The sequence below is a fragment of the Leuresthes tenuis genome, unplaced genomic scaffold (genome assembly GCF_036924035.1).
Source record: "Leuresthes tenuis unplaced genomic scaffold, fLeuTen1.0.hap1 SCAF_21, whole genome shotgun sequence".
Lineage (NCBI taxonomy): Eukaryota > Metazoa > Chordata > Actinopteri > Atheriniformes > Atherinopsidae > Leuresthes > Leuresthes tenuis.
The window spans coordinates 20,262,557-20,287,059 of NW_027325375.1; the positions used below are offsets into that span (position 1 = coordinate 20,262,557).

At 41.2% G+C, this 24,503-nt stretch overlaps 4 protein-coding genes across 4 annotated transcripts; 2 read left to right on the forward strand and 2 right to left on the reverse strand.

The window, feature by feature from the left end:
• Positions 1-2,121: 2,121 nt before the first annotated feature.
• Positions 2,122-3,811, reverse strand: hist2h2l (histone 2, H2, like). The gene has a single exon (XM_072375011.1). The coding sequence runs from the start codon at positions 3,677-3,679 to the stop codon at positions 3,299-3,301; it is 381 nt and encodes a 126-aa protein (XP_072231112.1). The 5' UTR covers positions 3,680-3,811; the 3' UTR covers positions 2,122-3,298.
• Positions 3,812-3,896: 85 nt separating this feature from the next.
• h2ax1 (H2A.X variant histone family member 1) lies at positions 3,897-4,768 on the forward strand. The gene has a single exon (XM_072375010.1). The coding sequence runs from the start codon at positions 4,005-4,007 to the stop codon at positions 4,389-4,391; it is 387 nt and encodes a 128-aa protein (XP_072231111.1). The 5' UTR covers positions 3,897-4,004; the 3' UTR covers positions 4,392-4,768.
• Positions 4,769-5,581: 813 nt separating this feature from the next.
• LOC140279288 (heat shock cognate 71 kDa protein-like) lies at positions 5,582-11,427 on the reverse strand. Its single transcript, XM_072374410.1, has 9 exons — positions 11,390-11,427; positions 9,826-10,037; positions 9,462-9,667; positions 9,223-9,375; positions 8,580-9,135; positions 8,232-8,434; positions 7,830-8,028; positions 7,497-7,738; positions 5,582-5,779 (listed from the first exon to the last, which is right to left on the reverse strand). The coding sequence occupies exons 2-9, from the start codon at positions 10,028-10,030 to the stop codon at positions 5,582-5,584; spliced, it is 1,962 nt and encodes a 653-aa protein (XP_072230511.1). The 5' UTR covers positions 10,031-10,037; positions 11,390-11,427.
• Positions 11,428-15,378: 3,951 nt separating this feature from the next.
• Positions 15,379-24,274, forward strand: LOC140280144 (uncharacterized). The gene is made up of 11 exons (XM_072375427.1): positions 15,379-15,468; positions 17,288-17,446; positions 17,551-17,703; positions 18,716-18,835; positions 19,673-19,828; positions 20,295-20,546; positions 21,720-21,812; positions 22,206-22,274; positions 22,402-22,548; positions 22,789-22,890; positions 23,596-24,274. The coding sequence occupies exons 1-11, from the start codon at positions 15,423-15,425 to the stop codon at positions 23,763-23,765; spliced, it is 1,467 nt and encodes a 488-aa protein (XP_072231528.1). The 5' UTR covers positions 15,379-15,422; the 3' UTR covers positions 23,766-24,274.
• The last annotated feature ends 229 nt before the right edge of the window (positions 24,275-24,503 follow it).

Sequence of the window (24,503 nt, forward strand, 5' to 3'; positions counted from 1 at the left end):
AACAAGCGAAGGCTGGAGCGTATCTTGTAGTTTGTGTCGCTAACAGATGTGTCTCCAGTGAAGTTAAATTTACTTTTTGTTTGTTTAATTTGTGGCTTAAACTGCTGGAACACAATGATTGTAAGACTCATTAGATAAGATAAGATAAGATAAGATAAGATAAGATAAAATAAGATGATACCAAATTTCTTTTCAAAGCTTCCAAAAGTTACTTCTTACCTTATACAGAGCACAGACTGCTGCTCCTCCTCTCGTGCTTATTCTATCTTTTACTGTGTCTGCTCTTACTTCATGACGTTCAGCCATTTATATTGGCCTCCTTTCCAGATAAAGAGTTCAGAGGAAGCCCACTGAGAAGAGAGGGAACAGTAAGGAAGCAACACAAGCTGGCTGATCATCTGACAGACTATGAACAATAGGTAAATGTATAAGGTGTTTCTTCGGTATGGCGTAACGTTTTGTTAAGTAGCTATAAATTCAACCTGTCGTTTCAGCAGTAACCTCAGCTGGTGTTCCAGTGCGACTAAAAATCCCGTCTCCAGGTTGATAATGTTTCAGGAGAAGATGACGGTACGTTTGACAGGGTCTTAGTTGCTGTTCTTTGCCTTCTTCCTTTGTAAATGATTGGAAAAGTTTGGGTTTTGTAGATTTTTATTTTCAGAAAATGACCATCAAGATAAAACTTGACTGCGAGAATTGCCAAGAATCTCCTTAAGTACAAAATCCACACTGAATAAAAACCATAAATGTCCGTCTATCGTTCCCCCTCTTGAAGTCATTACATAACCAAAATGTTAATACCCGCTCAATTGTTTCAGTCATGTTTACAAGAAAACACCCAAGAAAGCTTTGTTATGCCCTCTGCTCCATTTAAGTGCCCCCCGTTTGCCGAGGGCAACCAATCTTTGTTAGCAAACTAGGTCTCCTACACATCAGATCAGACTTGGAGATAAAGACACACCCTGTTGAACAAAACCTCCTGCAATCGTCACCTGAGCCACAAACCCTCCTCAGATCGCCCTCCAGGAATCCCAAGACCTGATCAGCTCTGTCCACACAATGGAGTGGAGATGAGCTTACACTAAGCTTAGCATTAGGACGTTCTTTTGGCTGTCCCTTTCCCCCTTTTGGCAGTCATATGCTTTTTGCCACAGGTTACCTCTTAGATCAGCTTCTTCTTAATCCTTGATGTAAAAGCTTGAGTGGAACATGTGTACAAAGACACAAAGCATTCACGTTTTTGTGTCAGGAAATAATCCCGTCCCATTCAGTCATTCACCTTAGGATATGTGTTTTTGCTGTTTAGAACCATTTTGCTGGCAAGTCTACGTTTGTGTTCGAACTTCGTCCAATTCCAAGCAGTTAAATCCCGTTAATCTGTACAACCGGATGGGAAAGCGTGTTATACTCTGCTCCCGAAAAACATGAAGCTGGCTCACAGCATCCCACCTTGGCTGAAATGATGAGATAACCAAACTCTCCCTTTGAGTTTGGTTTCCATCAAAGGCACACCGACCCGATCATTCAATTTATCTCCGAATTAATCAGGCTGTATACAAAGATATTTGAACAGAATAACGAAGATCCTCAATTGTTCAATATCAGCCATTAACTGATATCCAAATCTGATATCCTCATGTAATCTACCTGCTGTACATCATCCGCTTTATAGTAAAGAAACTACCACCTTTTTGTTATAAAACTGAAATGATGACAATGTAAAGAAGTTGCCAGTGTTCCAGGATACAAGACTAAATATGTTTCAAAGCTCTTTCCAAACGACTCTTAATTATTTGATCATTAGGGTTTAAAACGGGACGTTTTAGAGTCTAAGGCAACAAGCCTCCCTTGAAAAAGTTTGTATTGTATTGTGTTCGTATTTTATATTTTGTTTTTAATCCACACATGCTCCTATTTTTGGGGATCTGAAATTCTATAAGAAGCCCTTTTGATCTCGTTTTAGTATGACAATAAACTTGATTCTAAGAAAGAGACCACACTCATTCCAGTTTTCAAATGAGTTTTGCTTACTTTGCATATGTGATCGTGATTGTATGTTTTAACCAGTTAACGAGTTAACCACATATCAGTGAGTGACAAATCCAGACGACACCATACAGATCAGTGGTAAGTATTTATCAGTTTCCTCAAGAAACATATGCGTTTCTCAACCACATCACAAACGTTCAAGATATTCTTTTAATAGAGTAGTAGAGAGGAAGTCGTGGATTCTTTTCTCACGTTCACTCACTGAGCCTCCCCTGAAACTGCTCAGAGTCCCATCGGAACAATGAAAACATCTGGTCTGAAATAGACTCAAAAGTACCAAAGGTGCATCATTATGTGGTGGCTCAGTTTTCCATGCTGTACGCTGGAAATCTGGGCTTCACTTAGCAGGTGATATGCTGCGTTCTGCTGTATGCACAATTAATATTTCTTGAGCCCAATCATAACAGAAACAAACACAGTTTCCCCTTTTATAAGTGAAGGGACACAATCGGCGTCACCAGATCAGTGATGGAGTCAGAACTAATCACAGTTGTTGCATATCAAAGCTTTTATCTCACAGTGTGGTTTCAAAAAGTAGAGCGGGAGGCAGGTGGAGCCTTCAGTTATCGGGACCTTAAGCTGCCAGTTTGGGTTCAGGAAGCAGACACCCTCTCTAACTTTGTCTTTAACATGTTTCTCGTTCTCAGCGGGCATCCCTGGCATGGCGTTATGGTGCATATTGTCCCCTCCTTCCTGTCCTCTCAACCCTCAGCTGGTCAGGCAGATGGCCACACTTCCTGGTTCTGGTTCTGTTGGAGGTTTCTTCCCATGAAAAGAATGTTTTCCTCTCCAACCGTCACTTGGCACATTCTCAGGACAGGGGACTGGATAAAAGAGAAGTTTCGCTGCAATCTGTTGGCTTTCAACTTAATCTTTCTTAAATTTGTCTTCATGTGACCTGGACATACTTGTTCAATTAATTTGGCGCTTTATGAATAAAACTGGATCATGTCTGAAAACTGGAGGTGTATAAATAGGCCTTCAAGCACCATACCTCAGGCAGAATATCAACTTACATCGATCCTAAATGTATTAAACTCTTTGTTAAAAACATATGTTGAAACAAAAATGGAAAGCAAGTTACACCCATTGTAAAATCGGGGTGAAATGAGCATTCATATCTTTCAAGTCCAGCTGAGGTGCAACGATTACAGACGCAGTTTTGACATTGGCAACACGCGACAGAATGGAGTGGGTGGATCTTGATGATTTGGTGACTTTTGCTCCCTCCGTGCCAAGCTCACAGCCGCTATTTGGAGCTAGTGTACTTGGTCACGGCCTTGGTGCCCTCGGACACGGCGTGTTTCGCCAGCTCGCCGGGCAACAACAGGCGCACGGCGGTCTGGATTTCCCTGGAGGTGATGGTGGACCTCTTGTTGTAGTGCGCCAGTCGTGACGCTTCCCCGGCGATGCGCTCGAAGATGTCGTTGACAAACGAGTTCATGATTCCCATGGCCTTGGAGGATATCCCCGTGTCCGGGTGCACCTGCTTCAGCACTTTGTAAACATAAATAGCGTAACTTTCTTTCCTGTTCTTGCGACGTTTCCTTTCTCCTTTCTTCTGGGTTTTGGTCACCGCCTTTTTGGAGCCTTTCTTAGGCGCAGTGGCCGATTTAGCAGGATCAGGCATTTTCCCTTTGGTGTAGGCGTCAGCAGATCCGCAGGATAACCACGCAGCTCCAGACACAGCCTCGCCGTCAGTCCTGTATTTATAATACAGTTGTGCAAATATCTGTGCGCACTTTCTTCTTTGGGATTGGAGCGTCGCTCACCAGAGGACGCTCGTTACTGCAGGACGCGCTCTGCTATTGGTGCGTGTGTCTCAGTTTCACGCCTCCAATAGGAAGAACCTTTACGTTTTCCATCCTCACAGTCACGGATACATAACATAAAGCCGCAAGCACGTCAAGCCGCTCCTGTTTTGTGTTCTAAAATAATCACAACTGCAAACAAACATGTCTGGCAGAGGGAAAACTGGAGGCAAAGCCAGGGCAAAGGCGAAATCTCGGTCTTCCCGGGCCGGACTTCAGTTCCCGGTGGGTCGAGTCCACAGGCTGCTGCGCAAAGGCAACTACGCGGAGCGCGTCGGCGCTGGAGCCCCTGTGTATCTGGCAGCTGTGCTCGAGTATCTGACCGCTGAGATCCTGGAGCTGGCAGGCAACGCGGCCAGAGACAACAAAAAGACCAGGATCATCCCCCGGCACCTCCAGCTGGCGGTGCGCAACGACGAGGAGCTGAACAAGCTGCTGGGAGGTGTGACCATCGCTCAGGGAGGAGTGCTTCCCAACATCCAAGCTGTCCTTCTTCCAAAGAAGACGGAGAAACCGGCCAAGAGCAAGTAGAAAAGACCGAGGCAGGCCCGGAGTCAGGCGGGGGGCCAAAGGCTGTCCCCGCAGCCAGCAACTTTTTCATATCGGTGTGCTTTTTTTGATAAAAATCTTTAGGATTGACTGTGGTTTGGTTTATCTGTTTCTACGACAAAATATGAGCCGGGATTGGCTTGTCATCGGGACTTTTCATAGACTGCTCAGTCGCTCTCAGGCTCGGGAAAATGGAGGCGCTGTCTGAAGGCTGGAAATGTGGCTTTCATCACAAAAATCCGCTCTTAATATGGACCAGTTCTGAACGGCAGGGGTTGATTTAGCTGTTACGAAACGTGAAATTTAGTTGTATTGTTTATTATGTCGTGTTGTTTCCATTAAAGGCTATAGGAACCGTCTGTGTTTTTGTTGTCGTCATCCGGGTACTGAGTCTTGACAGACGGGCTGCGGCCTTTCTGGTGTTTACACGGTTTTACAGGCAGCATCCATTAAAGCCATTTAACCTCAAATAACTTGGTCAGACTTGACATTGTATGTTAATTTGGGCCTAATATCCCACCAGCAGACAAAACTTCCACATTACGAGTTCAGTTTAAACCCAGTTATCGGTCTCACTGCCATTAACTTACAGATTTATTTTCCTGAAAGGTTATTTACTTCCCTCTTGAGGTTCATTCTTCTGCCCTGAATTATGGTAAATGAGTTGCCATCAACAGAAGAGAAACGAGAAAGTTCAGTTCACACAATCACTTCCAGAAGCTTTGTATCAGCAAACCTGAGCTGTTTTTGTATCCAGATGCTTTTAAATGTTGTGTTTCTTTAAGAAAATCCACTCATTCCATTTCTAACAACAGACAAATGGTTGGTTATTCTCATAAAAAAAAAAAGTTTGAAGTACCAACAACGTAAGAATTCTAGAAGGAAATAAAATGAATAAAAATAAAAACATTTTTAACATGTATCATTGTTACATTTTAGATCAGAGATGCAGGTTGAACAGTTGAACAACTTCATGACGTTCATGACAGGAGCAATAAGAAAACAGACAAAGAACACCTGCAATATTTTTTGTTGCCATCCTGATTTATTGTTTAGGGTTCAAACATGACACACATTGCAGAGCGTTTGCTTAAGTATGTTCACACAGGTCTCTGGGAATGTTCCATGCTTGTTTATCATTCGGGGACATGAGAGAGCCACTGACACAAGCATTAATCAACTTCCTCTATGGTCGGTCCAGAGGATCCTCCGCTGGCTGGAGCGCCACCCGTTCCAGCAAAACCACCTGGCATACCACCTGGCATCCCACTGGGCATGCCTCCGACATTTTGGTACAGTTTTGTGATGATGGGGTTACAAACCTTCTCGAGCTCCTGTTGCTGATGTTCATACTCTTCCTTCTCTGCAGTCTAAAATACAGAAATCAGTTCATACAATCACATTTTGGCAGTAATAATGTTTAAACTGAACAGACATTTAAACAATCATTTCCTGTTGTGGTCGCTGAAGCATAGAGTAGGATATTGGGGCTCTCCAACACAAAAGGATGCAGGTGAAATCACTGTTCTCTGTTGGTATGAAAGACACTGACTATTGTTTGAGATGTTTCAACCCTCTAAATTCTGGAGCCACTTCAAAGTGGGATTCACTGTCATATCTGTATCATGAAGTATCCACTGCATCAAAAGCAATACTAACTGACATTAATCTTACTTCTCTCTAGGAGTTCCCTGCAAGTAACCACAAGGCAATGAGTTAATCTTGACATATGCAGCAACCAGTTTTCATTTCCCTTTGATGCCACTAAAATAAATACGGTACAGCGAAAAAGTTTTTAACCATCTTTCATTTCTTTATATTTGGCCTCCAAGCAGCCAGACTTTCTTGGAATCTGGAAGTGGTCTTGAGCAATAGTTCTCCAGGCTTTCTCCAGGATTTCAAAGTTTTTTTTGGACATTGGCTGCTTTCTCACTCATTTTCAGTCCAGTTCTTGTACCTGATCATTTTCAGAGAAATGTGTCTGTTTATTTGTGAAGCCACTTAACTCTGACCGATTAATCATTCAAGCATAAAAAGGCACCTAATTCAAGGGATGAACCAGTGCTGTGTCTACACGTAATGGACAACTTAGCAAAGAGATGATTTTAAATTAAATCTTTAGGCACTTTATTACTAGCAGCCTGTTACAAAGACACATTATTGGTTCCCATTTCTTTAGTTCCATCTATGAAAAATACTAAAATAGTATTTGTACTCCAACAAGGTGATTCCCAAAGAGCTATCAGCTGAAAACTTGGCATATCTCAGCATGGTGTGCAGCGTGTCCTTAAAACATTTGAGGAAACTGGACAAGTGGATGAATTAGAAGTGGCAGGCCTAAATAACTATCTGAGACCTGACACAGGACCCGAGAGATTGACAGAAATCTTCAGTTGATCCATCTACTGTTGGCCCAAGCCAACAAAAGGCTGAGGTATGCCAAAAGACACTAGAAGTGGACTGAAAATCAGTGGCAACAGGTCTTATGGAGGGATGAATCCGTCCAGAGCCTGGACCTCAACATTATTGAAGCAGTGTGGGATCATCTTGACAGAGACCGGAACAAAAGGCAGCCAACATCCAAAGAAGAGCTTTGGGATGTCCTTCAAGAAGCCTGGAGAACTATTCCTGAAGACTACTTAAAGAAATGACAGAAAGCTGGTCTGAGAGGGTTCAGTCTGTGTTGAAGAATAAAGCTGCTCATATCAAATATTGACTTTTAAGCTTAAGGGGGAGCTCAAGACTTTTGCAGACTACTGTATGCTTGTGTATAGATGACAAAGCATTTTTTTTACTTTGGGCTTTCTATGCCTTTAATGGACAGGACAGTTGAAGAGAGACAGGAAGCAGAAAGAGGTGGAATGACATGCAGCAAAGGGCTGTCTGATGGACTGAAGCCTTTTAATTCTCTATACACAACCCTGCACAACCCACTACTCCACAGACCGCCCCAGATGACAAAGCATTTCTGTGACTGGATTTCTGTCACCACGTCATTGTGGAGTAATTGAAAAGTGGGCGTTATAAATTATACTCATGATACTCATGTTTTTCATATTTCAGAGCTAAAGTTAACAAATCAGAAACTATTCTCACCTGGTTCTTGTCCAGCCAGCCGATGACTTCGTTGCACTTGTCCAGGATCTTCTGCTTGTCCTCGTCACTGATCTTGCCAGCAAGTTTCTCATCCTCCACAGTCGACTTCATGTTAAAAGCGTACGACTCCAAACCGTTCTTAGAGCTCACTTTGTCACGCTGGACATCATCTTCAGCCCTGTACTTCTCAGCTTCCTGGACCATGCGCTCAATGTCCTCCTTGCTGAGACGACCTGACATAAAACAGAAAAGGTTGACATTCAATCATGCATCCGTGAATTAGCTCATTTTAATTAAGCAACATTTTCATTAATTTGTTTATACCCTTGTCATTGGTGATGGTGATCTTGTTCTCTTTGCCGGTGCTCTTATCAACAGCAGAGACATTAAGTATTCCATTGGCGTCAATATCAAATGTCACCTCAATCTGGGGAACACCGCGGGGAGCAGGAGGGATGCCCGTCAGCTCAAACTTGCCCAGCAGGTTGTTGTCCTTTGTCATGGCACGTTCACCCTCATAAACCTGTTGGAAGTACACAGCACAGGCTCAGTAGATGCATTAAAGCAACAAGTCTTATGCTCCGCCTGCTTTATTTCGCTCAGACATCCAAGGAAGGTCGGGGCCATCTTTGGTTTTACAACCTCTGGTGGAAACTACGAATGGCAGGAGTAAACGTCATCACTGCGAAACATTAAAAAAGGCCTGTTTAACTGCGTTTTCCTCACCTGGATGAGCACACCAGGCTGGTTGTCAGAGTAGGTGGTGAAGGTCTGGGTCTGCTTGGTAGGAATGGTGGTGTTACGTTTGATCAGAACCGTCATGACACCTCCAGCGGTCTCAATACCCAGGGACAGGGGGGTGACGTCCAGAAGCAGCAGGTCCTGCACGTTCTCGGACTTGTCTCCAGAAAGGATGGCAGCCTGGACAGCTGTAGAGACAATAAGTAAATTAGGTCCAAAACAATTAAAGAAACATTGAGCTCATCAATTCCCATCACCTGCAAATGCTCAGCTCATTATGAGCAATTAATTGCTTACAAAGTTGTGTTTATTCAGCAAGTTGTGAACCCTTACCAGCTCCATAGGCCACAGCTTCATCTGGGTTGATGCTCTTGTTGAGCTCCTTCCCATTGAAGAAATCTTGGAGAAGTTTCTGGATCTTGGGGATACGGGTGGAGCCACCGACCAACACAATGTCATGGATCTGGCCTTTGTCCATCTTGGCGTCGCGGAGGGATTTCTCAACAGGGTCCAGGGTGCCACGGAAGAGGTCGGCGTTGAGCTCCTCAAAGCGAGCCCTGGTGATGGAGGTGTAGAAATCGACTCCCTCGTACAGAGAGTCGATTTCGATGCTGGCCTGTGTGCTGGAAGACAGGGTGCGCTTCGCCCTCTCACAAGCAGTGCGCAGACGACGAACGGCCCTCTTGTTGTCGCTGATGTCCTTCTTGTACTTGCGCTTGAACTCTGCGATGAAGTGGTTGACCATGCGGTTGTCGAAGTCCTCCCCACCAAGATGGGTGTCTCCAGCGGTGGACTTGACCTCAAAGATTCCATCTTCAATGGTCAAGATGGACACATCGAAGGTGCCACCACCGAGATCGAAGATGAGAACATTTCTCTCTGACCCAACCTATCAAAGAAAAAAAATTGTTTGCACTGTTGTAAAAGTGCATGCAGACAAAAATCAGAGTAAATCTTCTTCTTATCTAAATCCCACCTTCTTGTCCAACCCGTAGGCAATAGCTGCAGCAGTGGGCTCATTTATAATTCTCAGAACATTTAAACCAGAGATAGTTCCAGCATCTTTAGTTGCTTGACGCTGAGAGTCGTTGAAGTATGCAGGTACTGTGATTACAGCATTTGACACAGACTGACAAAAATCGGAAAAGGTTATAAAGGATACGATGGAAATATCATGTAAAAGCTGAATCATATGTATACGTGTTGTACATTTACCTTTCCGAGGTAGGCCTCTGCAATCTCTTTCATCTTTGTCAGGACCATGGAGGAGACCTCCTCAGGGTAAAAGGTTTTAGTTTCACCTTTGTACTCAACCTCCACTTTGGGGCGTCCACTATCACTGATTATATTAAAAGGCCAGTGTTTCATGTCTGATTGAACCACTGGGTCCTCAAATCGTCGGCCAATCAAGCGTTTAGCATCTGTAGCAACGAAATAAACACAGTTTTTCATGTTTTGTTTGGATTTTCTTCTTACATTTTTAATCCATAGTAAAAATTCTTTTATTCATTCAATATTATTAGTGACAGCACAGATTATTTCGACATTGCAGAAGTACATTAGGCTCCTATGACCTTACCAAAGACTGTGTTGGTGGGGTTCATGGCAACCTGATTCTTGGCTGCATCTCCAATCAGCCTCTCGCTGTCTGTGAAGGCCACATAGCTGGGTGTGGTCCTGTTGCCCTGGTCGTTGGCAATGATTTCCACCTTGCCATGCTGGAACACTCCAACACAGGAGTAGGTGGTTCCAAGGTCAATTCCAACGGCCGGCCCTTTGGACATGATTGTTCTGAGGAAGCAAAACAGCTCACGGTTGATTAGATTCCAGCAGGGGGCAATGCAGGAAAAGTCTGCAAATGATAATAACTTCAAGAAGAAGCTTCAGGTTCACATGTGAACATTATCATTATTATGACAATGTAATTTTTTTTAATCGCAACATTATTATGCAGAAGTCTTGATCCAGCCCTCATTTCTTCATATTTTTGCTTCCAAGCAGCCAGACTTTCTTATATTTTAAAGTGGTCTTGAGCAATAGTTTTCCAGGCTTTCTGAAGGTCTTTTTAAGTTTTTCTTTGGACATTGGCTGCTTTTTCACTCATTTCCAGTCTAGTCCTTGTATCTGACCAGTTTAAGACAAATGTGTTTTTTTTTTGTTTTTTCTTAACCACCTAACTCTGACCTATGAAGGGATGAACCAGAGTTGTGTCTACACTTACCAGGCAACATAGCAAAGAACCAGTTTTAAATTGTATCTTTCGGCACTTTGTTACAAGCAGCCTGTCACAATATGTTCCCTTTAGTTTCATGTATTAAAAAGGTCAAAGATAAAACAGTCTGACAGGCATAAAATAGTATTTCTGCACCAACAAGGTGATTCCCAAAGAGCTATTAGCTTTAAAAAACTAGCAGTGTGTCCTTCAAATAATTAATAAATCTGTCCAGGGAGAGGACAAAATAAGAAGTAGAAGGCCTAAAACTCTGGCTAGTTTTCCTCAGGTCTAACTTTGAAGACCTCCAACTGAAGTTCAAGCTTTATTCAAAAAGTAATGAGAGAAGGACGGGTTAGTGTCTAGTTACGGATCCCTTATCAGGAACCATCTGGTCCAAATCATTCGGAATTAATAAAGTATAGGTCTTGTTTGAGAATTAAAAGGATCCTTTTAAAAGTTACGACTGCAGTATCAGTTTGACCACAATGTATTCTGCAGCCTCATGCGAGTTTATTTGTACAGTGTGTATTTTGCGCACTGTGTTTGTCTTGTCACTCTACTGCAGAACGCCTTTAAAACTGCTGATCATCTGACAAACAGGCCCCCTCCTCCCCCCACCGCCTGTGTCTGAAGAACAGCGCTGCCCTGATGCTGCAGTATCCAGCTGCTCATGCATCTATGTGCCAAGTTGTATGGATGAGCCGACTTGACAACTTCTCAAAGTTAAGTCATTTGTACTTATTTATACATATAGTTACACACTTCTTAAATTCACAATTCTTTTTGTGACACGATCACAGACATACAGAAGCCAAATGAATCACTTTATGCATCCAAGTGAGAAGTACATGTTTGTTGTGTTATGGTGAGAGAAACAGAGGGCTGAATAGCTGATCTATAAATCCAAATGATCACATTCCCAGCCTACCTTGATGATGCTTTGCTCCAGGGATGGTTTCCTCTCACTCTCTCCGCCACTGTATGAATACAAGCAGATCAAGCTGGCCTCCCAGATTTGGTACAAAGCTGCCAAGTGCGTGAGCCAATCAGCTTTCAGAACAGCCCAGCTTCCAGCACGTTCTGGCTCAGTCCTCGTGCTCCCTTTAAAGCTATGATCCTCTGATTGGTTAAGACCCGGACAGCTGAAAAGAAAAAAAGACGATTCTTCTTTGGAAGTAGGTGGATTAAAAATGAAAATAGCTGGAGAAAGAAAGTTCCAGGGTTTCCCTCAGTGAATAAGGTTGTACGTAGGTACAGGCAGTTCCAGAAAGCAAGGGCTTGATCATTGTTTGCTCATAAGAAACGCTTATTAGCTGTTTCTGATCAAATTTTTCAGCGTGGAGCATAGAGAACCAAAATATTCTTCATTACTATCATCATTTAGGATGCCTATAATTCATCATCCATCAACACCAATCAATCAAATTGTCACAAAAGGTAATGGGAAAAGGCTATCAAGAATATTCCGGCATTAAATGATCTATACCAACACACTGCCCCCGTTTTTTGTTTGTTTTTTATGTCCTTAATTTACTCAATAGATTTCTGCCTGGAAATGACTTATGATGATGAAAGACAGTATGGCATTGTGTTAAAATGGGAAATCATGGTTTACAAAAACATATTCTCGTGAAATAGTCCATGTCAAAAATGATACGTGTCGTATTGTTGATGATAGCAATCAACTTAGCATTCCTATGATTGCTCACAAGCTCTTTGTAAGTCTTCAGTCTCTTTTTGGACCATCCTTTCATGTGAGAGTGTTCCTGTCTTTGAGGTTTCCCTGGCTTCCCTGTCATCAGCTTAAGACATTCTGGGTGGGATTTGTGTCTGAACTCTGAAGGGACCACTCCAAATAGTTGATATTGTTCCTTTTTTTTTTTCACTGTTTGTTTTGTACATTTTCCTCACTGATCCAGCTGCCCAAGTTTCATCACATTTTCCTCATCATGATTGGCCATAAGAATGGTGTTCTCGGAAGGTAGATGTTTCTCCTTTCAAAGGAAAACTATTTTGTGTCCAATTTCCATTTCAACTGACGACCAAAAACGTCCTTCTTTATCTTGGTGAGCTGTTTTGCCGACGAGGCGAATTTCACTGTGTCTGTCTTGGGGAAATGAATCTTCTTTGGTTTGCGTGTGTGGAGACCGGCCTTGATGTGATGCTATCAGAATTGTTTATCGCCTCTGTGGTGAGCGTGGGACTTCTTTAAGTTTTGCTGTAGTCGTAGAGCCAAATTAAGCATTTAATTTGGCCTATATTACTTGGATCTGTTGTTTTGCTATCATTGTTGGGAATGAAGGTTATTAAAACTTTGTTGAATGTTTATGGCACATTTTTATCAAATCTCCTGGTAAATCTTCTGCAACATTACAGCAAGAATATCCGTTTACTGTAATATTCCACAGGAAAACCAACATAACCTATAGGCTTTTACAATTCTTATCAATCAGTGAGCTTGCTTAGCTAAACTTAAATTACAAGTAATTCTAACTTATCCGCTTCATCAGCTTGTTGCTTCGGCACATAAGTGTTTGACAGGACCGTTTTTGCATAATTGTTATGTTATTCCTCTTAACAAAATGCGACTTTCATATGCTTAGCAGAAATTATGAATTTATCAATCAGTTTCATCTTTGTAATCATTTTTGGTTTCATTCTGCAACTCTTGTGGTATTTTTGAACTAACCCTTTTGTTTTGAACAGCATGCAGTGTCAACTTTCTCCTGATATATACTTTACTCCTAGACCCTTGTAAGTTGCTGTGTCTTACCAACATTTAAGTACGAGTCTTTTTCTTAAGGGTTTTCAGAGGCTGGTCGACTTTATTTGATAGCGGGTAGACAGGAAACGGGGCAGACATGTGCATAGGCTCAGGCTGAGACTACAACTCTGGCCGGCTGCTTAAAGCAACTCCAGCCTCTGTATGTGTTGCTTAATCAGATGAGCTACACAGTGCCTTGGCTCAAACGTGTACTGAACTGGGAAAAAAGGTGTTTAAGTGTTTAATAATTGATGTCCCATGATATCAGCTGTAATCCTTTTGCTAAGATTTGCTTAGATATCACCCACTTGTCTTGTATTTGTACCATTTTCAGTTGAACATAGAGTTGACATAATTTGCAAACATCCTGTTTATATTCAGTTCTACATCTTTTGGAGTCAGGTTGTATACATATATTTCTGTGCTGCAGCTCAATTTTAAACAGGATGTGCAACTTCTCTCAAAATGTGGTCGCGTCTGTGACAGTGTAATTTATTTTAGGCTCCTTTAATCTTCACTTATAGTGCAGAACTCCTGATCTTGAGGTCTTGAGCAGTTGTTCTTCAGGCTTTCTGAAGGTCCTTCGAGATCATTTCAGAGATTAAATAGATTCCTGTAGAAGAGCTCTCTCCATTTTCCTCTTCTATATGTCTATTGCAGTTGTTTTTTCCTGTTTTTTTTTCATCCTCAACATTTGTTTCAAGTTAAGACAACTACTTCTTCTACTGAACTACAACAAGTGATATAGCTTAAACTCCCACCTTCACTCGAAGCAGCTCATTCTATTTGCTTCACACCCAACCTGTTCTCACTCCATTGATAAGGGCCCTGGTTTTGAACACAGAGGATACCCCTAAAGCTTTGGTTTTGGACCCACAAGGTTTCTTGAACTGGTAACGTAGCAGTTGTGAAACGTGTCGCCTTAACTATGTGGAAAATGTCGGTAAAGTGATTCAGTGAAATGTATTTCATCGTTTAATTCTATCCATCGTCACTTCTGTGACCTTCATATATGGTCTGTGTTCGTTTTTGAAAAGTCAGCAAGGTAGAATGACATTTTCCTGATAGGAGGATACCCTGAAATATGTATGTATTACAATCACTCAGCAGGGGCCCTTGAACAGAGGCAAAGACTGAAAAAAAGGATTTTTTTTCCTCCACATTGTAATCGCTGGAACCAGTAGATGAACTTCTCAGTGCTCGGGTCTCACTAAGTTGAATTGTGACTGTCTTTTCCTGATTTATTCAGGCATATGGCTGTGGGAGTGTGAGGCTGCAATCATCCAGGGAAGTGCTGATCTGATAGGAGCAACTTCTTCCCTGAAACTAACAGTGGTTCCAAATCACAAAAGTTTCATATGAAATCCTCACAAAAGCACAAGACATACATATACTGCAAAGGTGATGAAAGGTTAGAACTGGCAAGGAGTGGAAAGCAAACCAGGGTGTTTAAATCCGAGAGAATGAAGAGCCAGAGGTGGAGCAGAATCAGTCATCAGGCCACCACCGACGACCACGTTAATGAAGGCGAAAGGTGTAGCCCTGGTTTTGAAAACTGAAGCGAGGGGCTCTTCTTAAAGCACCAACATGTGATGAGTTTGGAACAAGAATGTGCTGGTTCCATGTTTCTGAGTCCGTACGGGAAAACTAAACAAATACCAATGTAGAGAACTGTGGAAAGGTTTGCTGGAGAACTGAAACCTCGCTTGTTCTTGTGCTTCAGTTCTTCAGGTTCCAGGAATGTGTGTTTAAAAATTCAGTACAATCGAAGAGTTTTGCCCTGAGACACACAACAATCTCCCTTAAATGTCAGTCTCAGTGATACTCGAGAGTCAGGGAATGATTAACTTTGAATCTTTGTGATTACTTTTTACCAGTAGTTTTACTGCTAATCACATTGAAAAAACATTTGATGCAACATTTCAAAGATTTACACATTTCCTTTTTTCTTTTATTTAAAAAATAACCTAATTGTCATGTAACTATAAAAAGAAACAATGTGTAGGAATCCTTGACCATTAACTTCTACTTTTACAGTAGGTGTCATAGAGAGAGAATTCTTTGTATCAAAATCTTATGGGGAAACCACAGACGCGTGATGTCATGGAAGGTCCCTTCGTAGAGAACAAATATATCGGGTGATGAGGAAGCAGCACAGCAGAGTCTGTTAGCGTTAGTGTGACTGTTAGCGGCAGAAATGGAGATGAAGCTGCAGCTCGGTGTTTTCTTGCTTCACATACAGGGTGAGTCCTTTACTTTAAAAACATTTTCACTGGCAGAGTTTGTTTTGTATGACAGAGGATGCTAAAATGAAGGATTAATGTGGACGTGATCATTGAATTACAGATGAAGCTGCTGGAAGTAAGGAGTTTGCTTATGAATTCTTAACACATGACAGTTGTACAATGAAACTAAAAAGGGAATTTCAATTCATGCTTCTTGTAACGATCTTTAGTTAAAAGTAATTATTGTTTAATCTCACAGGATTAAGATTTGAGATATGTAAACATTCTAATTATTTAGCGTAGTTCATTATGACAGGAGGGTGAAAGTGGTATTTTTGTTTCTTTATGCACTTGAGGAAACTAATCTGAGCGTTTATCTCACACTAAATATCCCACAAGAAAACGTGTAAATATCCAAAACATTGCAGTGTGCATTGCAGTGAGATGGACATTTTCAGTTCTCTGTTGTTTTGTAAAGGGACCCATACATTTATCATATTTTAATCTATATCACGCATCTTTTTGTATGCTTAATCCTAACCAACCACAACTGAGGGTGCGGTAGAAAAGAGAGTTGTTGAATGATATTGGGTCTTGAACTTGATTAATTTGCATGATAATTTAGTGTGTAAAACCACAGCGCACCATCTCCTATTAACTGATAAGAATTGTTAAAACATTTAATAGTTTTGCCTTATTACATCTGGGAAAGTTTCAATTTCAATTCCGTAAAAGAAAAATGCAGGCCTGTAATCCCTTTGAGTAGTAACAATAGTTAAACCGCTGACAGATAAAGTGAAGAAAATAATTAATCTTGTAACAATGTAAAGCTTAGCTGGCATTAATATGGATGCAACATTGATAAGCACTAGACACAAAGACATTGCTGCTGACCAAACTCACTCTCACCGGCATATCACCCTGATCACACAAGACCCAGAGGATAGACTGACAACATCCTGAACCAAAACACCACCGGGGTCCTCCATTTCAGAGTAGTTTTGCACCAATGTGACCTACAAAGCACCAGTCAGGTGGTTTTAATGTTATGGCTGATCAGTGCACAGCTTGCATATCACTTGATTTGCTCCCATGTGAAGCCTATAAGTTATACTGCATATATTATTTCTTCATTTTTTTTTTTTTTTTTGCAATCAGGCAACAAAAATTTTGATATCTCAACCCAGATTGCCAAAGTCTAGAGAAATTTTTTTTTTCACATTGTTTTAATTTTCTATCTAACTTCACAACCTAAGTGGTTCTATATCTCTTTAATGCAAAACGAGCAAAACGAGTCAGTGTTCCCCCACAAATGTGTTTTCCAAACAGCTAGTCATCTTCACCCCACAGGAAAGAAAAAAGCACTCAAAGCCCCCGTTAACAACCTACAGCAAACGCATACTTTCTCTCACACCTGCCCCACTTTCTCTTTTAACATAAAAGGAGTGACCACATTACTTCCTGTCCCGGCAGAAAAGCATTAGACACGTAGCAACAGGGGGGCTGCTTCTTTTGAAGCTGCAGTACAGTTTTTGTTTTACTCAAGTCACACCACCTCCACACTTTTTCACTCGTGTGTGTGTGTGTGTGTGTATGCATATTGCCAGTCTACTGTAGTAGCAGATGAGGGAATAGGTGAGTCAAACTGAGATGCGGGGTTTTGACTTCGGACACCTCTGCGCGTAGGAGGGAAACAAACTTCCACTGCTCTTGACTTGAACTTTTTTTTATTCCAGTAGGTGGGTTCTTGTTTGCTGAGTGGTCTAAACACCACTGAAGGAAAAAAAAAACCTTGTCATGGAGTGACAAATTAAAGTTCGTATTTTTATCATTGCAGTTTCACTTGCGGTGTTGGGGCATGTGACGGTGATTAAGGGTCATACATTACATTTAACCTGCCCCCTCACCAACGCTCACAAGAACAATGTGGAGTGGAGGAACCCTGACGGAAATGTTATGTTCTTCAATCGTAATAAAGGTGAAGATGGCAAAACCCGTACGTCTCACACCAACAGAAGCACGATCAGACACTCAAGGTGGCAGAATTACAGCCAACTCTTGGACTTAAGCGGTGTTAAATATTGCTTTGTTTGTTTCCAGTTCTACGGGACAAAAGATATAGCATCGACAGGCTATTTCATTCAGAGTTCTCCATCAGCGTTTCAAATGTCACCTTCAGAGATAGAGGCACCTACACGTGCGCACACTATGACCATCACGCAACCGAGAAGAAAGTGAAGGTGACTGTGTTAGGTGAGTACGTGATCAGCTCTATGGGTCACACATGTAGAGCGGCTTAATATCTGACTCGGACTATGATTTACTCGCTTCATTATCAGAGCCATCATCTTTATTACAGTACCGTCCATGTCCTGAGCCTCCCCTCATTTCTTTATGAATTTCTTCCAAGCAGCCAGACTTTCTTGTAATTTTTTAAGTGGTGTTGAGCAATAGATCTCCAGGCTATAGGCTGGACATTGAGGCTTGAATCATTCAAGCATAAAAAAGGCTTCTAACTCAAAGGATGAGCCAGTGTTGTGTCCACATATATAACAGACAACTTAGCAAAGAACCAGTTTAAAATTGTATCTTTAGGCCCTTTGTTATGAGCAGCCTGTCACAAAGACACATCATTGGTTCCCATTTCTTTAGTTGTGTTCAATGGAAACACCAAAGATATCTTAGACCTGACACAGGACTTGAGAGATTCATAGAAACTTTCAGTTGATCCATCTACTGTTGGCCCAAGCCTCATCAGAAATGGTCTCCGTGGAAGGGTGGCTGTCAAGAAGCCATTCTTAAGGAAGGGAAATAGGGAGAAAAGGCTGAGCTATGCCAAATTACACAAAAAGTGGACTGAAAATCAGTGGCAACAGGTCTTATGGAGGGATGAATCCTCCCCAGAGCCCAGACCTCAACATTATTAAAGCAGTGTGGGATCATCTGACAGAGAACGGAACAAAAGGCAGCCGACATCCAAAGAAGAGCTTTGGGATGTCCTTCAAGAAGCCTGGAGAACTATTCCTGAAGACTACTTAAAGAAATGACAGAAAGCCGGTCTAAGATGGTTCAGGCTGTGTTGGAGAATAAAGGCGCTCAGAACAAACACTGACTTTCAACCTCGTTAGAATTGTACAAACTCAGTTTTCTGACAAAATCTAAAGAACTGACGCATGGCTCTAGATGTTTAAACGATACTGTATAGTTTGAACAAGTAATCCATGATTCTGAAATAATATCTGTGCTGATGTTTCTTCATTTAAAGGTCTTCCCAAAATATCAACAACAAAGCATGAAGGAGAGACTGTCATTAAATGCAGTGCTGAGGGGACCCACCAACCACCCAAGATCTACTGGAAGTTCGATGATGGGCCTGAATTTTCCAGTAAGTTGGAAGGAAAGAATGTTAACTTTAGCTTAAAAAAACCCTAATAAGGGTACTAAACTTATAAAAGCAGTAAGTGATACAACGAGCCTTAAAACAGGTATATATATATATATTTAATCCTTTGAAGCGTCATGTAGAAGAAGGTGGCCAGTTGCAAGTTCTATAACAGGACACAGATGAGTAAAATCAAATTACCTCGACCAACTCTTCGTAACTGTGTGCATTTGGTACTTCACATTTATATTTGCATTCGACACGTCAAACTATATTTGAATATATTGAACTGTATTACTTGAAATTTATGAAAAAATAAATGACAGGCTCTTTTCAACACGGTTTTTCAACACATAGCACTCTGATCGCTGCAGCTGTATTTTTGTAGGTGTCGCCAAAATTAGACCAAAGAAACCAGAGAGTGGGCACAAGCACTGATCACACTAACGACCACAGTTTATGTCAATTTTGACTCATAATGGAATACCGTTGACAGGCAGTTTAACCCATTACGATTACGAGTGACATCTTCCATCTTATGTGTGTAGGATCGACATTCTCAAGACACGTTTGCATTTTTAAATACATGGTGATAAACAAGAGGGCAAAGTCAGCCATTGACGATGAAAGCATGAAGTTTAAGCTTTAAAATGTTTTTTTTTTATTTAATGTTTCTAGTTTCCTTCAGAGGTGGAGAGATCAAAAGTTTTAAGTTTTCCAAAATTGTAAATGAAGCATTGCAGTAGGTCTGAATGGGTTAAACTGGTATGAATGTTTGTTTTGTTTACTGATATAAGCTGGTCATGAGTGGATGCTAATCACTTTTGCCGTATTCCACAGCTGCTAACAGTTACCACCATGAAAACAAAAAATATGTGAGCTTGGCGATGTTACATGTGATCCCGGTGAGGAACAAAGTCACTGTGAAATGCCTCGTTCGCCATCCAGCATGGCACTTACAACCTCTGATGAACTTTGTCAAAATTGGAGTCGACAGTGAGTGTCTTTAACTTTAATCTGTGTGTGTAACTTTAGCTTTCTCATTGGTCTTTGTCAAAACTTCTCCAGCAGCGAAAATGAAAGCAAGTGTCCTGCATGTTGGCCTTAATATGACTTCAAAGTACTTCTGCATTCCGGGGGCTTTTTGAGAAACAGTTACAATGTGGTTTAGTCGTCACAAAACAGGGAAAGCACTGGAATATTTTGTCTTATTTCTCATGGCTTGTTCCGTTACACTGTCCACAGCAATAAATTGTGAAGTTTCACTGGCCAAAAACCCCCCAAAAGCCTCATGTCTCAAGTTACTTTCTCCTGTTTTGTGCTAGTAATTCTGGCTTCCTGTATTAATCTACAAGGCAGATATGTGATTTGCTCATTTATAAAATGAATTTTCACAAAGATTTTTCCATAAACCGAATTATTTTTCCACTCATTGTTAACAAAAACTTTTTTTCTGCCACAGCTAAAAAAACCCTGCCCACAACCACGACCAGTTCACCCACAGTTCAGCCTCTGGGGACAACGGCTCGATGGTTCATCCACGGTAGAACTGTGGTGTATTATACAACCAAAGACGTGAACGGCCCCTCATCAGACGGCTCAACTGTTACCTCTGATCAGTGGCTTTCCTCCAGTGACCCAAAGACTGCGACAGCGCCCACTAGACTTCCTGTAAGCCCTGTGACATTCACAGAGTCACTTCTCAGCACTCGTGGTGAGTGACACACTGATCATTTCTACATGATTTTTATATGACACGGGCTTAAGGCAACATAGTTGTCCACATCAGATGACATTCAGAAAGTGGAGATCAGAGACAAAAAAAGAACATTTTATCTTAACAACAGCAACAAGTAAATACTAGATGGTCAAGATGATCCCACACTGCTTCAATAATATTGAGCTCTGGGGAGGATTCATCCCTCCATAAGACCTGTTGCCACTGATTTTCAATCCATTATTTAGCATAGCTTGGCTTTTTCTCCCTGTTTTCCCTTCCTTAAGAATGGCTTCTTGACAGCCACCCTTCCATGGAGACCATTTCTGATGAGGCTTGAGATGACAGTAGATGCACAGTTATTTTGTCCTCCACTTGTCCAGTTTCCTCAAATGTTTGAAGAACGCACTGCACACCATGCTGAGTTTTGCCAGATTTTCAGTTAAAATCTCTCGGAACTCACCTTGTTGGTACAAATATACTATTTTCTATTTGTTAAACTCTTATCTTTTGAATGGAACTAAAAAATGGGGAAAAAGTGATGTGTCTTTGTAACAGGCTGCTTGTAACAAAGTGCCTAAAGATACTATTTAAAAAAGGTTATTGATTAATTTACCTGTCATGTGTAGACACAGTGTTGTGTTCCTCCCTTGAGTTAGGTGCCTTTTTTATGCTTGAATGATTCATAGATCAGTTTTAAGTGGCTTCACAAACCTGAAAAAGGTCAGGTACAGGTACAGGAACTGGACTGAAAATAAGTAAAATAGCAGCTAATGTACATAACATTTATGCACATAACTGTATAAAAACAAGTGTGGGCCTGTGATATGGAAACTATAGATATAATTCTTTCATAAAGCATTAAACTGTCGCACGGCCTCACCTGTGGTTGCAATGCCACGAGATGTTTCCTGTGATAGGGAGCTGAGAGTGTAATGTGAAACTCTGTCATGGTAAATGTGTTCATTGAGTCTGAGAATGGAACAGTGAGGGTTGGTGCAGGTGCAAAGCTCGTCTAACGTGTTTGTATGACAGAAATAACCTTATACATCCTCTGTCTTCAGAGATTTTAACTCAGAAATAAATCTATTTTCACAATAACTTTTACACCAATTTCATTCCTTGAGTAATATTCACTTATCCACATGCTTCCTGTGCTTTTTTTTCCAGATTCATTTACTGTAGATGGTTCCAGATCCTCTGTATTACCAGACTCAACTGTGATGAGCAATGACACCACCAGTGAGGAAACAAACACCACAGGTATTATTCCTAACATATAATGATGTCAGATTATCTGATGCAGGGAAATGTGTTTAGTGCCATCTAGTGGTAATTATGGACAATTACAGTTGAGTGAATCCATTAAAACAGAGTTCACATGAGCTGCAGTAGCTAAATTATTCATCTCATCCCTCCATTATCTACACTTCATCTTGTAGAGGGTTGAGAGGGGATGGAGCCTCTTCTAGCTTTTACTGAGTGAGCAGAGGGCTTCACCCAAACACCAATGGGCAATTTAGAAGCAGGGTTTTACTTAAGAGACATGTCTTTTGACTGTGGGAGCGCCCAGTAAGGCAGGCACACTTAGAACGCTCCACCACTGAGCATCCCTGCAGCTTTGTTAATCCTTGTATCCTCTGCAATTCCTTAAAGGTGGGACATCCATCTCTGCGACAACAGATGACTTCTCCTTCAACAACAGTACAGACAGAAACCTAACCGGTAAACGCCTCGCTCTGTTAGCCATACCTTCAGTCGAAATGTTAATGACATACCTTCTGCGCACTATAGCAAAAACGTGTGACAGCTTTTAAGAGAGAGTAAGATTTGATATTCTGTCCATTTCTAGATGGGTTCGGCTCAAATAAGCAAATGGGAACTCAAGGGAATTCAACCTTGCTGGTCCTCCTGGTGACATGCCTGATCTTCGGCCTTCTGGTGGTGGTGATCTTTTTTGCCATCAAGCTGCAGAGAGCACACCGAGCCTGGAAGAGAGGTAAGCAGGCCGCATTGTCTTTTTCTGCGTGGAAACCCAACAACAACAACGTCACACTGAAGCTGCTTTCGGTTTCAGCTCCAGTTGGGGTTGTACCAAAGTAAATAACTCAGGCCTCTGAGCTTCCAAAAGGAAAAAGTGTCAATAAGCGTGAAATTACAAGGATGTTGTGGTTGTGGGTTCCACAAAGCAAAGAGTGCTTTCTTTTTTCAGTGAATTCATTGACAAAACGTCTTACAGTTTTCATTGTTACAGAGAATGAAGAGTCTGATCCATCAGAGGAGAGCAGTAAATCAAAAGCAAGCCAGGAGGAGAAGAACTCCCAGGGACAAAGACGAAGAGGTACATAAGATCATTCAGCATTCAGTTTCCTTATTCTCCCTTTTTTTACAGGTGTACAGAAAGACATTTTTGCAAGTAATCCCTCTGACTTGCTTGACATGCTTACATTTTACGTTAAGATTTTTACCTGAATATTACGGGATATAAGTTTTAGCTTGAGACAGAGAATGCAGCTCAGCGTGACTCAATGAGTATTTCCTCATTGGTAAAAGTCTTGGGATATCACCTGTCAGCTGGGAGATAAAAGCCAGTTGGGCCCATGACAGGAAGGAAACTAGTCATGAATTCCCTTTGCATGACTCAGTAACTTCTTCTTCTATTTAAAATGCAGTACAGTTAAAAAAAAAAGACATAGTGACTCATTAGTTTTTCAATTTTTGTGTCTGTATTTGTGTAAAATAGCTGTACATTTTCATTCCATAAAGGCTGATGGATGTTCTTGGTTTTGTTCATCATTCCATTTGTTGACACATTTACCATGACATGCACAAAAAATTGCTATTTGCTGTGATAATCTTTATCTGCTGAAGTTTATAATGTAATATTGGCTGATTTAATTCATCGTGACTTTAAATTCACATTGAGTATGCCTTTCAAGCACAGACTCTGGTGAGTCTCTTGCCTGTCCTCATAAACAGGGCTGACGTGCAACATCTGTTTCCACAATAAATCACTGACGGTGAAATGCTCTTTCCTGTGTCACAGGAATATTGAACACGGCGTTCACACAGTACGTTGTCGAGGAACCAACAGTGATAACTTCAGTGATAAACACAAGTGCGATGGCACCAAGAGAGAATTCAACAAGAGAGCAGACTTCTCCTCCTCAAACCCAGGCACAACCTCCAGCCAACATAAAGGAGACATCGCTTTAACAATATGTGAAATACAGCTGCACTTTTAGCTGTAAAAATCATCCTCAATGTTTTTTTTTTTCTTTTATTGCACTTTGAACTGTGTCTACAGGGTGTCCTGAAGTTCTCCGACAACATGCTGGACACCCTTTTGTTAAATGTTGCTCCATGTTCATATGACCAAAGATCCACTGTGATCATCACCATGTTAAAGATGGCAAACTGTGTTGAGAAAGGCTACAAAGGGCAGCCTTGAAGACTGAATCCCTGGCATTTATGTGGGTGGCAGATCCCTCAGTATTATTTCAGAGTCAGAAGAACATTGAACTTTCTACACAGTTTAATTCTATGTCAAATCCGTGGAAAAAAGCAGCTTAAAAAATATTCAAACCACCTTCCGTCAGCAATCATATCATGGTCGCTCAGAGACCAGTGTTCCCCTTTCTGATGTTTGTTTGTTAATGTTAAATAATGCCAAGGAAGCTGAAGTAGTTTATGCATTGCATTGCTGCCTTATGAGTGACTGAATGGAAAAGTGGATGAATAAGCAGGTTTACAAAAGTTCCTGATAAAATGCTTGTTGAATGAAAGTTTATGATGAAAAGTATGTCTGTATTACATGAGTATTGCATAATGTATGTATTTTGTACGAATAAATCTTATTTTCCCAGAACATACTGTTATTTTTTGGAAAAGTGGTACCAAGTATTTGGTCTACCACGATAACATGTAGTGTCTGATATATTCAATAACCGAGAG